The following is a 14,527-nucleotide window of genomic DNA, read 5'->3' as shown; positions in this document are numbered from 1 at the left end:
TGTGACTACTCTTGTAATCCTTGCAGAGCATCCCTTGAAGAAAGAAAGTTTCTAGAGAGAAGCTGCCCAAGGCAAGCCAGCACCCTCGATTCCCAACGACCTCAAGTCATCCTTGCTCCACAGACTTTTAGGGTAACTACATTTCAGAGCAATAGAAGTGCCAGTCTTGAGGGCATCTGTTCTGGCAAGGGGCAGACAGTGCAGTAATTTAAATGTGTAGGTACAAAACTTCAAGTTTCTTCCCTCCCAGCAGACAAGTGAAGCTGGGAGTCTTTAAAAGACTGAGGCGTGATTCTCAGCCATGTGGGACAGATGTGAATACTGATAGTGGCTTTCCCCGGGGTCTGCTGAGCCAACATTTGCAAATAGGTAGTTACAATACAAAGGTATGTGAAGCTACTGGTCCACAAGCCAGCAAGTCAAGCCCTGGGGAGTTCCACTGTAGATCTTAGAGCTAAAATTGATCATGTCCTGCAGTCCTGCTGTGTCCATGCCAGATCAGCCTGCACCTTATTTCTGCAAGTTAACACCCTGCCTCGAAAATTGCTTTTTTAAATAAGACTTTGTCCCTGTCTTTACCAGGCCATAGATACACAAAACACTTCGTGATTTGTCCCCAGCAGGACAACAGCTATGGCGTGTTCTTCACATGAGAACAGGTACTAACTTTTCTCTAAGATCTCTGAATGACCTTCATTTAGGCTGTATTTTTCAAAAGAAACAGTTCATGAAGAGACAAGGAGGTTTTTTTTCCCCTAAAATAATCTAGCATCCCCTCTCATGATTGATGCAGATCATGTTGAAAATATCTCTTTGATACATGTGATATAGTGCTCAAGAAGCTCCTTAAGTCATTTGCCCTGACAGAGTGTTGTTACTTTCAGAATCTCACTTTACATTAAGGCTTTATCTCTAGCAAGTTAAACCTGCTGTAACTGGAGCGCAGTTACCCCCTCTTTCCATTAATGGAAACCACCTCTCAGCGGAGTTGCAGATGATTACAACAATTTATTTTAATCTGTATTCTGCAAAATGCAGATCAATACAAGCCTGCTTTTTGACTGCTTCCTCAAGTTAAGCAGAGTAGCCCATATCCAATAGAAAGGGAACAGGCAAACAACTGAAACAAGACTGACTCTTGCTCACTGTTTGAGGATTGCATCTCTAAAAAATTATGTTAGCAGATCCGCACCACAACCCTCAGCGGTACAGTTTGTCACGTGCAACAACATGTGGGAATCTGGGTGAGGATTATGTGATGCTGTCCATTCTCTGCCCCGATATTCTGAATTATGTATTTAAAGAGCAGTGTAAGAGATAAGAAGAGAGAACGTTATGTTGAAAGAACAAATTCCATGTTAAAGTTTACACCAGATGCATTTCAGTAAGATGGACACAACTTGCAATAAATAGCTCCATTTGGAAAATAGCATTCTTTACTGGCAAACACTTTTCTGTAAAATGTACTAATACTGATATAGGTACTGCTTCTTACATTTTTTTGGGCTCTGTGCATGTGGTGGTCTTTCATACAAATTCCTGTATCCCTTCTCCTTTCCCTTTCAAAAGGTTAATCCTTCTCTATGCAGAAAGGCCAGTGTGGGATTTAAACACAGGTTAAAAAGTGAGGCTCTATATTCAGAGGCTAAAGGAGTTTAAAAAATGCACTTTTCATGAAAATCCCTCTTCATAGAGAACACCCTTCACTGAAAGGCACCCAGGGTTTGCTTGGATATTTGGCTTGAACATCCTTGATTCCAAGGGCATAGCATTTTACAGGATTAAGCTTCACATTACGAAAATTACTATATCAAGATTGATTCACCTCTCCAAGTTGTTTTGTGCCTTCAAGAAGGTATGATCTCATTCAACGGCAGATACTAATCTATTTCCCAGATGGCACACAACCTTTCATTCAAGAATAAAAGGCAGCTAGAATACTGAAGTCCCCCAGGAAATCTGCAAAACCCCATTGAAAATAGGTGGCAGTATCTCACTGTTCAACTGATTACTTCATCATCTCATTCAGTCCATGTGTGGGATACATCCAGGTGCTTTGCAGCTTGCTGGGCGGATGCATCCTTTAACTCAGTTGATAGGACAGGCCCACACCAGTACTTATCCTCCCACTGCTTTGTTGTGAAGGATATAAAATAGAGGCACTTATGGCAACCGTTTCGGGTAAGCATCAGCAGCTCTGGTTTGAAGTTCAGTCTTTGTGAATACAAGCATGGGGCTGCACAGCGAGACCGGGAGGTTCACTCAAAGAGGGGGATGTAATCTGGTTCTTGGTCCTCCTGGCCACACGGGTAAAGCAACAGCTCCTTCCCCAAAGAAGTGATGGGTTCATCCTGTTGATAAAGGATATGATTAAACACCACCTTTCAAACAGACCCTACCTATCACAACCTCACGGGGTGGGCAGCAGTCTCCCTGCCTCTGTTATGGTATGGACTTGTTCATCCTGCTGTGTGATACAGGTCAGTGCTCCGGGGAACTTGGAGAAGGACCCACATGGCTGACCTCTGTCTTCATGAAACAATGTCTGTGCTCGGTGCGGTAACACAGTGACACAACTCTGGCAGTTCTCAGAAAGAGCTGTGCTCGTCTCGCAGGCAACCGCCGCTTCTTTGGTGTGAAATCCTGCCTTGCCTGGAAAGTGCTGGAGCAAGGACTGTGCAGCATGCAGTTAAGCAGGACAGGGTGGTTTGTGGACTGTGCTCCTGCCTGTGTTCGTGGGAGGGACAAGGGTGGATCCTGGAGTAAGGACATGCCCTCTGCTCAGGAAAGCCCTATTCTAACAAGGGAATTCCCTGGTAGTACAGTTTCTGCTTCCCATCTTGTTCTCCACCCTAACGTCAGATGCATGGCAGGAACTTGCCTTCTTTTGTGGTCACCCAGTGGGTGATAAGCAGAACCCACTAGAGCACTTCAGCGGAGCAGGTTCACCCTGACCACGTCTGCTGCAGTGCAGGGGGTCTGTAGGATTCTTTGCAGACTGTGGGCATGGCTCTATCTTTAATATAGATATGCGGAGCCAGGCTCTAAATCCTCTGGCTCTGGTACCAATAGCCATATAGCTCCTGCTTTCAACCATTTCAGCCTGAACTCTGAAACCCATGCAAGATGCATGTTCAGGTAGCCCAGGTAGAACTCCATATAGCAAATGAACATAGATATTTTCCTCATGTGCAATTCTGTTTAGCCATGCCTACATTAGGCTAGGCTCTTATTTAAAAGAAACACGGATTTTAAATGAACCTTTAGGCAAAATGATTGTCCTGTCCCTGGGGCAGATCTTACAGTAAAGGAATGAATAATCAATCTGACCCTCTTTGGAGCCCATGTAACTGCAGTCAGTGCTAGTAAACAATGCTGTTATTCTTGCAAGAACCTGCCAGCCTTCTTCCCTTCTATTTTTTATCTTTGCTCAGTATCACACCTTGCCTGCTTTGAGATTATAAGGATACCTTGTTCTCTTTCGTGCTGAAGCTGGAGGCAAGCAGGATTCTCTGCTTATGCAACTTGCCAGGACCCCACAACCACGGAGAGAATCCAAAAAAAAGGAGTCTGTGTGAGTATGCTGTCACCTTGTCAGCGTTTGTGTAAGTAACTTGAGCCCTGTGTGCAAGGTGTTCTGTGCGCTTGAGGGGGAGTGAGTCAGGTCTAAGATGTTTGAGATGTATTAGGTCTCCTGAGATGTGCCTGTCAGGCTGGCATACCCTTCTGGAGCAACACACAGGATACCCAGTGCCAGCTAAAATGGGTCTAGTTACCTACTTTAAAACAACTGAATCTATTCTTTCTTCTTTTGAAGTGCCCTGAAGCAATTAAACAAGCAGTTAATTAATGCATTGCTAGACATTCACCTTGTGGTAATCTACAAGGTCAGCCAGTGTTGAATGTTGTAGCTGGTCCACGCCAAGGAAGCTGTAGGAATCACCTGAGGCATCAATGAGGAAGTGTTTACATCCTTCCACAGACCGATAGGAGAGCACGTAGCCTTTGATTTTCTCACTGACCCGGACCAGAAAACTCCCTGGTAATGTTTTACTCAGAAGCTCCTCTGCTTTCTTAGAGGTTAGGATACCTGTTCAAAACCAAACCACAAAACTGAAGGGAGAAAACCATTTGTGCAAGACTGGCTGGAACTGTTCTCACAAGAAAACTGCTTTACTGCTTTAAAACCGGTCCATGGCACTTCCATCCCTTGCATTGTGTTCTTGCCCAGTAGCCCAGGAAGAACAGTATTACCATTACTAGTAACAGTCCATGGCCACATGCTAACTGCTTTACCTTAACTGGTCCAGACTCGGCTGATGATGAATGATAAATGCGTGGGGCTTAAGAGGATTGTTTCCTTGTTATGAGAAGGAATGGTATGGCAGTGTGTTGTATATCGATACCTGTGCAGACAGTGATCATAGGTCCTGTCAGAAAGCCATGCAAGCATTGAAAGCCCTGTTACAAGAGGATAATGCTTTCATTGCTGCAGTCTTGGATCGAAGGGGTTTCCAAAGCAAGGGAGACGGATGAGATCATGATGACCCATTAGAAATAGGATGGAAAAGTGATGGATGATGATCACGTCTGGAGCTGGGGCCAAGGATGAGTGGGGACAAGGTGTGCCCAAATCTCTTTCACCCTGGTCCAAACAGTTACCAGGGTGACCATACATCCAGTACAGGGAGGCAGGGGTGGCACAGAGGTACAGGGTAGTTTGAAGATCTGGCCTCTGTTCTAACACTTTATCTTGCCCTTTGTCATAATGCTAAACTGCACTCATAGATGTTTTAAATGGAAGACGTAGCCACCTTTGAAAAGCTCCTGGGCCCAGCCTGTGGCGGCAGCCATGTTAGCAGAAATAACTCCTTGAAGCACCGGGTGGAGGCAGAAACTCTCGGGACTCACCGTGGAACCAAGGCGCTATTGTGTCCTTGGTTTTCTGATAGCCGGCTCGGAGAGGGAATTGCTCCTCTTTGAACCATTTGATGATGCTTTCCTCAGTGGAATTGGAGATTGTCCTCTGGATTCCCTCTTTCCTGTTAGAAAAGACCGTGGTTTGTGCATTAAGTTCAAATGACAGCTTTTGAGTCCTTGGCAGGACTTACCTTTTGTTCGGGATGTTAAGAATAGCCCTAAACAGAATGTAGCTGTCAGCAATATTATATGGTTTTCAGTGGACACCCAGCATAGATGTATGCACTCCAGGGTTAGAACACTCTACTAAATAAATCTTTTACCCTCCAGGGTTGAAAAAATAAGCCTCACCACAGCCTAGGCTGGAATATAACCTAGGCTCTGTACTTTTCCCTGTGGGGTGACTCCTCCATGTGAGGAGGAGAGGTAACCATTCCCATCTCAACCATCCCACGCTAGAGCAGAAGAATCTCACCCCTTCTCCCCTCCACAGTGCACAAGGGTTTTTTTTACCTAATCGGTCTCCCATTTGCTACCACAGGAGGTAGCAGTTTAGGCTTGGGAGGGAGAGGTGGATATTGGAGTGGTCGCCGATCTCCTGCTGTCGCACCCTTGGAAATATCTGCCTGCTTCCCTCTGTGGATGCCCTGCAGTGAAAGCCTCCTGTAGTCGTCCCTGGCCTGCCGTGCAAGGGAGCGTCTCTTCTCATCTGCCGCCTTGGATTTCCGCACTGGAACAAAAAAGGAGTCCTACAGGAGCGAACAAGCAGGCAGGTTTTAAGCTTGCTGCCGTTTGGCTGTCTTCCTGCTTGATGAAGTGGAAGAATAACCCGTTTCACAAGGTGAAAGATGTACTCAATTGTGAGACCGTTTGCCACATATCTCCCATCACTTTTGGGCATCTGCTACTTAACAGGATCCAGTTTTTATTCCTTCAAGAGACTAAAAATCTGGGTTCTTGCTGGGTGCCAGGTCCCTTTGTACTCAGGGACTGCTTGGTTTTGTTTTGGATGCTGACTCCTAGTTCAGATATAGATTTCTGTAGTGCCTTTCATGTGAGCTGGCCAGGGGCAGGATGTATGAAATAAAAGCTGCTGAAATGACCCCAAATCAATCCTTTGAAGGATTTGAAAGTGCTGATCATTTTTTCAGGGTGAGAGGGTGTCTTGCTGAAACTGTTACGGAAAGTGGAGAATTTGGTTGGGTATTTTTTTTTTTTTTTGCTGTAAAACTGGCTTGGTTATCTAGGTCCAGCTCATCCTGGAGTCTGTAGGAGTAACCAGCTCTCCGGCCAGTCTGAGTTAGGCTAGTTCTTTCCTTGCTTTTGTAATCAACTTCAGAGGGGATTTTTTATCAGTAAGAGTACTAAAACCCCTGGCCTGAAGTGGAAACAATTGATAGTACAGCATTGCCATCTACTGAGCAGCAGGGGACGAACTGAGAGAAAAATGCGTCAGGTTCTTCTTTAGGAAGTATTTGGCAGCAGTGATGGATGCTACTGCAAGTCTCATACTCTTTATAGTTTTCCTTCCTATCATTGGGATTCATTACATGAGACAGTGCAGCAGGGCTCTGCTTAGGTGGGATTGTGCTTGGATGACAGGGAAGCCCTTTTTACTTAATCCCTGTCACCCATTATCCTCATCCTCAAGAGCAATGGTTACTGCAAAGTCCTACAAAAGGCCAGCTTCTAGTTTAAAATTAATTATCCTGGCTTTCCTCATGTGGTTCCTATTTGTTGCTTGTTTTATTACAGCATCTGTAGGAAAAAATTTCCATTTCCCTACCCAACTCTAGCCTCAATGCTGTGTGGACTCATAAATATTTCTGATAATGCTGCGCTGTATTTCTTGGCAGTACTTTCCACCCACCAACCAATTATTCAGTTCCAGTGTGGCAGGAGAAGGACCGAGATGACCCCACAGAGCCCTAGGATTTCTCAAGCGCCATACGAAAAGATCATCCTACGATCTTACAGGATTCCTGCCATTCGGGCTCATTCTCATCCGATCTCTGCAGCGTCCTCTGGTTCTCCAAGCTGGGGTGGCTCTGTGGTATTGCCTGCTGGGGGACTGTGGTCTCTTCTCCTGAATTTCTCCTCTGTGCTTCCTTCGTCTATGAAAGAAACAGTATGTTCATCTTTGTCCCAGGCTAGTTTTAGCCCTGCTTTTTAGCTAGCCTTGAAATACTGGGAACTCCATTTATTGTGAATCTCTCTGGTTTCAACAATATACAGATGCTCTATCTTCACTGCAGGTGACAACAGAGGAAGTAAGGGAAAGCAGTCTACCAGAAATCATGAGGAGCGCTGCTTCCCAGTCTGCCAGCCTGCCCTGCTTTGTATCATCTCCAAATCATCACACTGTACATGAGGAGCGTGGCAATGCTGGATAAAACCGGTCCAAGAGGTGAGGACATTCTTGGGTCACATGAGGCTCTGAGGGGACTCACTCTGACTGGGACTCTCAGATAAAGTCTGGGGCCCACTCAATGTGTTAGGAGCATCCTAGGTTGCCACTTACCTGCTGGAAGCCACGCTTCCTCACTTGGCAGTCTGCCAGCATCTGGTGAATATCTCTGGTTTCCCTCTGGGCGAAGGAAAAGAGCAGTGAGAAATTAATGCGGCATTAGGACCATTGCTCTTTTTTGGAGCAATAGGTGTTTAACGCAGAAGTAGTGATGTGACATATATGTCACAAAATTTTGACAGCCTTCTCTGAAAAACATTGGGTTTTTTTCTTCATATTAGGCCTAATATGCCACAGGAGGAGAGCTCAGGGGCGTCAGGATTGTCATAAGCACGACTAGATTTGCTAAGCGATGCTCCCAAATCCTCCCAGAGAGCAGTCCCTTCCCTCCCTCCCTCTACAGCAAGCCCGAGCAGAACCTGCCGTCCACGGCTTTACCTGCCTGTGCGTGTTTGCGGCTGTGGCTGGGCTGCTGCAAACCCCTGCTCATCAAACTGACCCAACTAGCTGCATATCTCATGTTCAGTCTTCCCTGCAAACCAGTCTAGCTACCCTGGCAGCAGTCGCTAGCTGAGACCTGCCTTTGAAGACAAACAGTTAGACTTGTCTTTCGGCAAACACCCACCCACCTCCCTGTTGGACCCAGCCTGCCTCCCACGGCACAGTGAGTAATGAGTTAACTGTACTACGCCGCTTACCAAGGACACGCTTTGTTTTACCTCCATCACCTACTTGGCTAATATTTAATATGAACATGGCTTTCCAATTTCCCCCTCCTTGACAGGAAACTAGGAAATTCAAGCGTGTGTGTGTGAAGCAGCTTGTTTTCTTAGATCAGCCCTCTGTCCCCTGCAGCAGACAAAACACAATGCCCGGATCCCTCAAGTTAAATGGGAACTAGCTCTCAGAGAAAGAACTTTAATGACCAAGGTGAGAAAAAGCCCCTCTCCAGGCCTAGAAAACGTAACAGGGGTCTTTGGTCTGGATCCCTCCTTCTCATAGCAAAAGCCCCAGAAACCTGGGAAAAATCACTAATAATATAATGACAGAGAACAAAAGTAAAATATACAATCGTCCTCTATTTCCATGTGCAAGACTTGGAAAGGGGTTTAGATTTTTGTTGTGGTGCTGGTGGGATTTTTGGGTTGGGGGGGGTGTGCCTTTTTTTTTGTTGGTTTTTTTTTGCTAGCTGTGATTAATAGCTTCCTTTGAAAAGAAAAATCTCCCACGTGGTTGCTCAACTTCAGCAAACAGTGCTAAGAAAAACCTTGTGTGACTCAGAGGCTTTTGATAAAGGAGATAGCCACTCCAAATTCCCTTCAGTATTTTAGTAGCAGTGGGAGAGGCACTTTGCCAAAACCAAAACTTCAGTTATCATGCTTTTTATAATGACATACGGACTGGCTGTATAATAAAAGAATATACACTCGTACAAATTAGCACCAAAAGGCTGAATGAAAACTCTGCTGAATGAGATTGGACTTCTGTCATTATACTGGCAGGGTGTTCTGTTCCTTCTGTTCACATGGGTAGCTAATTTAACTCATCTTTTTCTCAGTTCTCTGCAAATGGCTTTTTGTAGCCATTAAAAAGTAGTAAGCAAAAGCAGACGCTGCATTTGGAGTTGTCCTGTGCTGTCAAGGTCATAAGCTGTTTTCTAACTTTTTTAGAAGACTAAAAACAAAAAAAAAGGACCTAAAATATGCACGTCAGAGGATGCTGGTAACATTATCTTCATCTGTTCTTTTATACAAGCAGATGATTTGTCTGAGGGTTGTGGCCTTGCATGTACAGATTCTGGAACAGCCTCCCCGGTCTTGCCCCTAAAGCCATCCAAACTAGCCACAGAGCAGGAGGGAAAGTACTGCGACCCTTGTTTTACCCACAGAAAATGGAAGCAAAGGAATCCAGAGTAACTTATGTGTTGGTACAGAGCAGATTTATCCCAGCTGAGAATAGCAGCTGGGCCTCCCGAGTCCTAAGGAAGGATGTAACAGCATGGCTTCTTCTCTGACTACAGAAGAAAAGCCTTAACAGTTAGCTCACTTTTTTCCTTCTTCAAATATCTATTTACAGCAACCAGGACTTGCTGCACTTCCTAGTCTCAAAGCACACGTTTCTGATAGCTATGGTTAAAAGGGGGAAAACTACCTTTGTGAGGTCCTGGCTTTTTCCTGTTGTAGCAGCAGTAGTTTTTCTCCCACCTTCCTTCTTTTCCTCCACAGTGCTTTTTATGTTCCCGTGAAGATCTGTCTCTCCCAGGACTCCTGGTTGCGGATGTAGAGACCGTGTTACAGAAAAGTCAGTCTCTCTGAAATGCAAGAGAGAGAGGACTTAGGAAGCCAAGGGAGCCACTTTCTGCTCTCTGAGCATCTTGCGAGGAAGCTGCACGTGAGCAGAGCAGTGCTGCGATGAAGGAACTTGCATGCAGGCAGCTATCATATCTCCAAATCAGGTAGGTGGAATAATTAAATCAATGACTTGTGGTGAGTAACTGTCATCCTGCTGTACACGGGCACCCGTCGGTGAATCAGTGCAATCCAAACTCATCACCTGCTGCGATAACAGAGTTAGCATTTCCTGTGGTTTGCAGAGGTTACCACGCAGGACCCTTATCAGGAGAGGCTCGATGAACCAGGGGCAAGCCTCAGGCTGGAGCTGGTCTCTGCCAGCATTGCATGTACTCACAGAAAGGCAAAATTTGCCTGCACCTTCTGCCTGCGAAGTCGAGTGTGACAGTGGTAACCACAGCCCCTACAGGGAAGACTCCAGCCTCTAGTTTCCTAGAAATTCCTTCTCCTCCCTGTCTGCCCACTGAGTCCTCCAGCTGAAGGGTGCTTACCTGCCCTCCTTGCCTTGCTCTCTTGCTAACCGCTTTGCCCTTTGTGCCTGGATCTCTTCACAGATGGCCGCGTACGATTTATCTGAAGGATGCTCACCCATCACCCAGACCCAGACGTCGTTGTCAGCACCGAGCTTCCATGTCACCGACTTCCCGTTGGCTGGAAAAGAAGCAGTTCTTTGGCAAATGCTGTTTGCTTGGCAGCTCCATGCAGGGCCTGTGTCCCACTTGCTGTGCCCTCCTGGCTGCTGCCGGTGGCAGAGCCTTTCCAAAAGCAGACGGAAAGTTTGGCTGGGACGCAGAGCACAACTCCCATTTTGTTCCACAGTAGTGAAGCCAGGTCAGTGAAGGAGGCACTTCTGAGTCTGGAGGCAAGGAAGAAGACTCACCACTGTCTCCTTTCTTGCTCTAATTCCTTGCCACTGTTCTACCCAAACTGTGTGAAGGTGAACTACCTGCAAACAGAGTACGTGGGGCAGAGCTGGGAGAAGAGTGCTATCTTCCACTAGGAAGCCGGCATGCTGGCAAGGGGACTTCAGTCTAAAGGCACAGCAGGACCCCCCCTGCAGATCTGGTACCCCAGGACAAACGTTCAAGTCCGTGATTATTTTATAGACAGATTCAGAGGCCCCATTTAGTGGGAAACTTAATGACATGCATCTCCTGGGGGCAAGTAAGCCCTGTCTTGCCAGCTAGGGGAGTTGAGCAATCTGGTCAAGGACAGTGTCTGGGCCTGGGAGTAAAACCATTGCGTACACCATCACAGGTTGGGTTTAGTTCCAATTTGGAAATACGACTATGATTTGTCACTGGGAGAAAAAATTACTCTAAGGACATATTACCTCCTGCTTCTAGGGAGCTGTTGACTTGGCCAGAGGGGGAAGCAGCCGGCAGGCAGAGACTTACCTTTTCTCGTCAGTGGCTTCTTCGCTGAAGTCTTGTCCGCAGCAGCTTCTCTTTCCTCCCACCGTCTGATCTGTTCCTGCCTCATCTTGAAGAAAAGGATCTGCTTCTGCTCCTCACTGAGTTCTGCCAGCAGGTCAGGATCGATGTACATGTCCGATAATATCTGTTTCAGCATGGCTGGAGGTTTCAGTTACACACGTTCGTGGCGATGATCTCCACGGATCAGATCCTCTTCGTGGCTCCAACAAGAAAGAGTCCCTCCCCGCCTGAGCCTGGAGCAGGAATGCAGGCGTGCCAGAGTAATTATACTTCTGTCTTTTTTTTTTTAGCACAGACTTCCTGCACAGACCAAAAAAGTAAATAAGTAGCTTAAAACCTGCTGTTAAGATTCCTTGAAATAAGAGGTGAGCTGGTCTCCCACGCAGTCCCTGCCCACTCTGCAGGGAGAGCTGGCCAGGGTTGACAACTCCTGGAGCGGGGAGGTTGTGTTGATACTCTGATAAACCCAGCTGATAATATATCAAAAGAGAGAGCGCGCTGCCTGTTACAGTCATCAGAGGTGTGGCTTGGCTGTGCCCAAGCAAACATTCCTGCTGGGCAGGGAATCAATGAACCCATGACTAGACGGCTCCGCCTCCTTTCAAAGAGGAAGACTTTGATGATCAAAGCCTGCCTCGTTTTACCAAAGAAAGATGGGGAGGATTTTCAGTTCTGCTTTTTGAGGTGGGAGTGGGAATTTTGGGGTGCTCCCATTCATCAAAGACAGCCTCACAGCAAGTCAAGGGAGTGCAAGTAGCCCAGCTGGTTTGAAGAAAGACAACTCGGATGGTCAGCAGGTGAGGAGCTGAGGCAGGTCCCAGTCTGACACAGCTTGCTGATGTATCTTGCCCACGTGGTGAGCCTGGCATGGGACATCCCTGTCTGACAGGATGAAGCAGATGGGGAGAAGGAGCACCCCTGTTCCTGTCCAGGATGCCAGGTCATGTCTGGTGCACGCTGGCAAAGTACTAACACCCACGCAGGTATGCTTTGTGTCCATGAGTTGATGTTTACAACAGAGGTTTCACTGAAAAACTGGGAGCTCTCCTGTCACTTGGGAAGGTGCCAAATGAGAAAACAGAAGTGTGGACCAAAGACCTTGAAACCAACTCTTTTCCTTATCTTATCTGGATAAACGCAGGGAGATCAGGAGGTTGGTTGGCAGCGCTTCTGGTGACACAGGAAGGCTGACAGTGATGTATGAAATGCAACACCAGAGCAAGGTGGCTGGGGGTGGCAGGGGCTTTCTGGACAAACTCTTGGGAAATGTTGCTAGCAGGCTACAAGGAAATTAAGCTAGTGGGATTACTTGTGTGCTTCTGCACAAATCCTGAGAGTCTAAGGAACAAGCATGCTAAGACATAGCGCAGTAAGTGGGAGGGAGGGGGTTGTTGGGGCAGTAATGTGGAGGTACAAAGGGCATAGACATGGCAGAAGGACCTGTGCCAGTCCTGTGAAGTGCAAGTACATATTAAATCCTGGAGTCAAATCAATTAACCACCTTACAGGAGAAGGGCTGGATCCCTAGGGACCCAATTGTTGGAAGAAAAGTGTCGGGAGCACCCACCTTCAGCTTCAGGGTGTGACTACTTGGCTTCTGCCAGATAAAATAACAGAGAAGGGGATGGTAGAGGAGCCAGCAAGTGCAATACTGAAGCTTTCCAATGAGCACACACAGAGCACATTTAATTAGTTGAAATGGGGCAGCACTACAGGGACCTTAATAAAGTCATACTGGCAAGACAATACCTGCTGCATTGGTCCACCTTTTCCCATCTCACCCCCGTGCTGGGATCAGGCAGGCTACCCCAAGCATCCCCCCACTTCTCAACGTGGCTTGCCCTAAAACTGCTAGAGACAGAGCTGGCTGGCGCCCCAGTGCAGTGAAGTCCCCATGCACTTCCAGCGGGGAGAGCTTGAAAGAAGCTTGGAGCAGCTGGAGGAGCTGCAGGCAGGGAGACAAGGACCTCCAGGACCTCAAGGCACAGACAAAGCAGACTATGGTCCCAGCATAGCATTGGCTGCAGCAGAGGCCAGGAGCAGGAGTCCCTGGGAAGGTGCAGTGACCAGGAGTTGAGGATAAGCTTTCTCATTTCTGTTTTATTTCTCTGGTTACTTTATATTTTCCCTATTAAAAATGTTAACTTAATTCCAGAAACATGGAGCTGCTGGTCCAAATCTGTATTGCTTTTGTTTATACAAATGGCTTTCTTGATTTTTTTTTTTTTTTTTAATAAAATAAGTCTTTTGTGGGGAGGTGGTCTCATCTGGGCAATGCTTTCTGAGTATCCCTCATATAGCAGAATTGTTCCAGCGGCCAAAGGATGGCTGGCAGCTGTAGAGAGGCAAGAGCTTTTGGGAAGGAAGGTGGGTGTTGGTGAGCAGTTCCTCGTCCCTTGGGGTACCTGAACTGTCTGTTCAACTGCAAAACTGGGGGACACTGATGGAGATTTTCTGTTTAAGCTTCACTGCCTCCTGCTCCTAAGCACTGCCTGAAAGAGAAGCTGTTTGCAAACAGATTAGGGTGTCAGAAAAGCACCTTTAACCAGAAATGGGTCCCTTAAGCTTTTAGTTGTGTTTTTTTAAGATCCATTCATCAAAGGCCAGTATGAAGGACACAAATTTTGGGGCTTATTTTAGATAAACTAATGTCTTCAGAAGTTACTTGGTGTTGTTCTGATTGTAGGGGACATGACAATCTTTTTGTCTGAGCCCAAGGTGGCTTTTGTTTGGAGGAACCAACAGAATTGCATCCTTTGTGGCTCTGAACCAGTAACTGAAGCGGATGGTAGCTCTGGGCATGGTCTGAGCTTGACGGTCTGGCAGAGATGGCTTCCATGTGCCAACAGAAATTAATATGATGTCTAAAGTTGAAGGGGCTTTTTACAAAAGAGATTTGTTCCATGCAGGGAGGTGAAACACTTTTATTCCCTTCAGGTGAGAAGGTGTCTTTTGTGGTTTGTGTGTGCCAAATGCCGAGTGGTTCTGGTAAACAAAGGGCACTCAATCTCTTGTCCAGGGGGCAAAAAGGCCAGCCAGCTGGTCAGGCTCTGTCTTCTGCCTCTGGATCAGCAGAATTACTTTTTCCCTAGAAACTCTTCAGGACAGTCGCAGTTTACTAGCCAGAGGGGCGCTTGGAAAAGAGGACAGCCAAAAGTCATCCTGTAAGGATGTCCTTGCTACAGCTGAGCAGAGGCTGTGTGTGGCTTTGGCTGGCAGGAGTGGCTGGAAGTGCAGACCATGAGCTTGAGTCCTGCACCCTGCCTCTTCATACAGCGGTGAGCAGCTTGAATCCACCTCACCATCACGTCAGCCCCCCTCCTCCTCACCCCTTGGCTGCACACGAGGTATTG

General features: G+C 46.8%; 2 protein-coding genes across 11 annotated transcripts in view; one reads left to right on the top strand and one right to left on the bottom strand.

Moving 5' to 3' along the window:
• The window catches only part of CSGALNACT1 (chondroitin sulfate N-acetylgalactosaminyltransferase 1), a 66,841-nt gene that overhangs the window by 49,095 nt on the left and 3,219 nt on the right, over positions 1-14,527 (top strand). For 2 of the 10 annotated variants that reach the window (XM_074589317.1, XM_074589319.1), the window contains 6 exons: positions 27-659; positions 2,481-3,574; positions 5,462-7,048; positions 7,176-7,327; positions 9,613-9,842; positions 10,293-11,140. The gene's annotated coding sequence lies outside the window, so the exon portion shown is untranslated. Of the gene's footprint in view, positions 1-26; positions 660-2,480; positions 3,575-5,461; positions 7,049-7,175; positions 7,328-9,612; positions 9,843-10,292; positions 13,429-14,527 lie in introns of those variants that run through there. The other 8 variants (XM_074589325.1, XM_074589321.1, XM_074589316.1 and 5 more) reach the window with 8 other exon arrangements.
• SH2D4A (SH2 domain containing 4A) lies at positions 991-11,310 on the bottom strand. The gene is made up of 9 exons (XM_074589327.1): positions 11,136-11,310; positions 10,230-10,389; positions 9,539-9,698; positions 7,442-7,507; positions 6,896-7,034; positions 5,434-5,650; positions 4,912-5,042; positions 3,870-4,090; positions 991-2,351 (listed from the first exon to the last, which is right to left on the bottom strand). The coding sequence occupies exons 1-9, from the start codon at positions 11,308-11,310 to the stop codon at positions 2,259-2,261; spliced, it is 1,362 nt and encodes a 453-aa protein (XP_074445428.1). The 3' UTR covers positions 991-2,258.

Source organism: Larus michahellis, chromosome 5 (genome assembly GCF_964199755.1).
Source record: "Larus michahellis chromosome 5, bLarMic1.1, whole genome shotgun sequence".
NCBI classification, from domain to species: domain Eukaryota; kingdom Metazoa; phylum Chordata; class Aves; order Charadriiformes; family Laridae; genus Larus; species Larus michahellis.
This window is presented reverse-complemented; position numbering and strand designations above follow the sequence as displayed.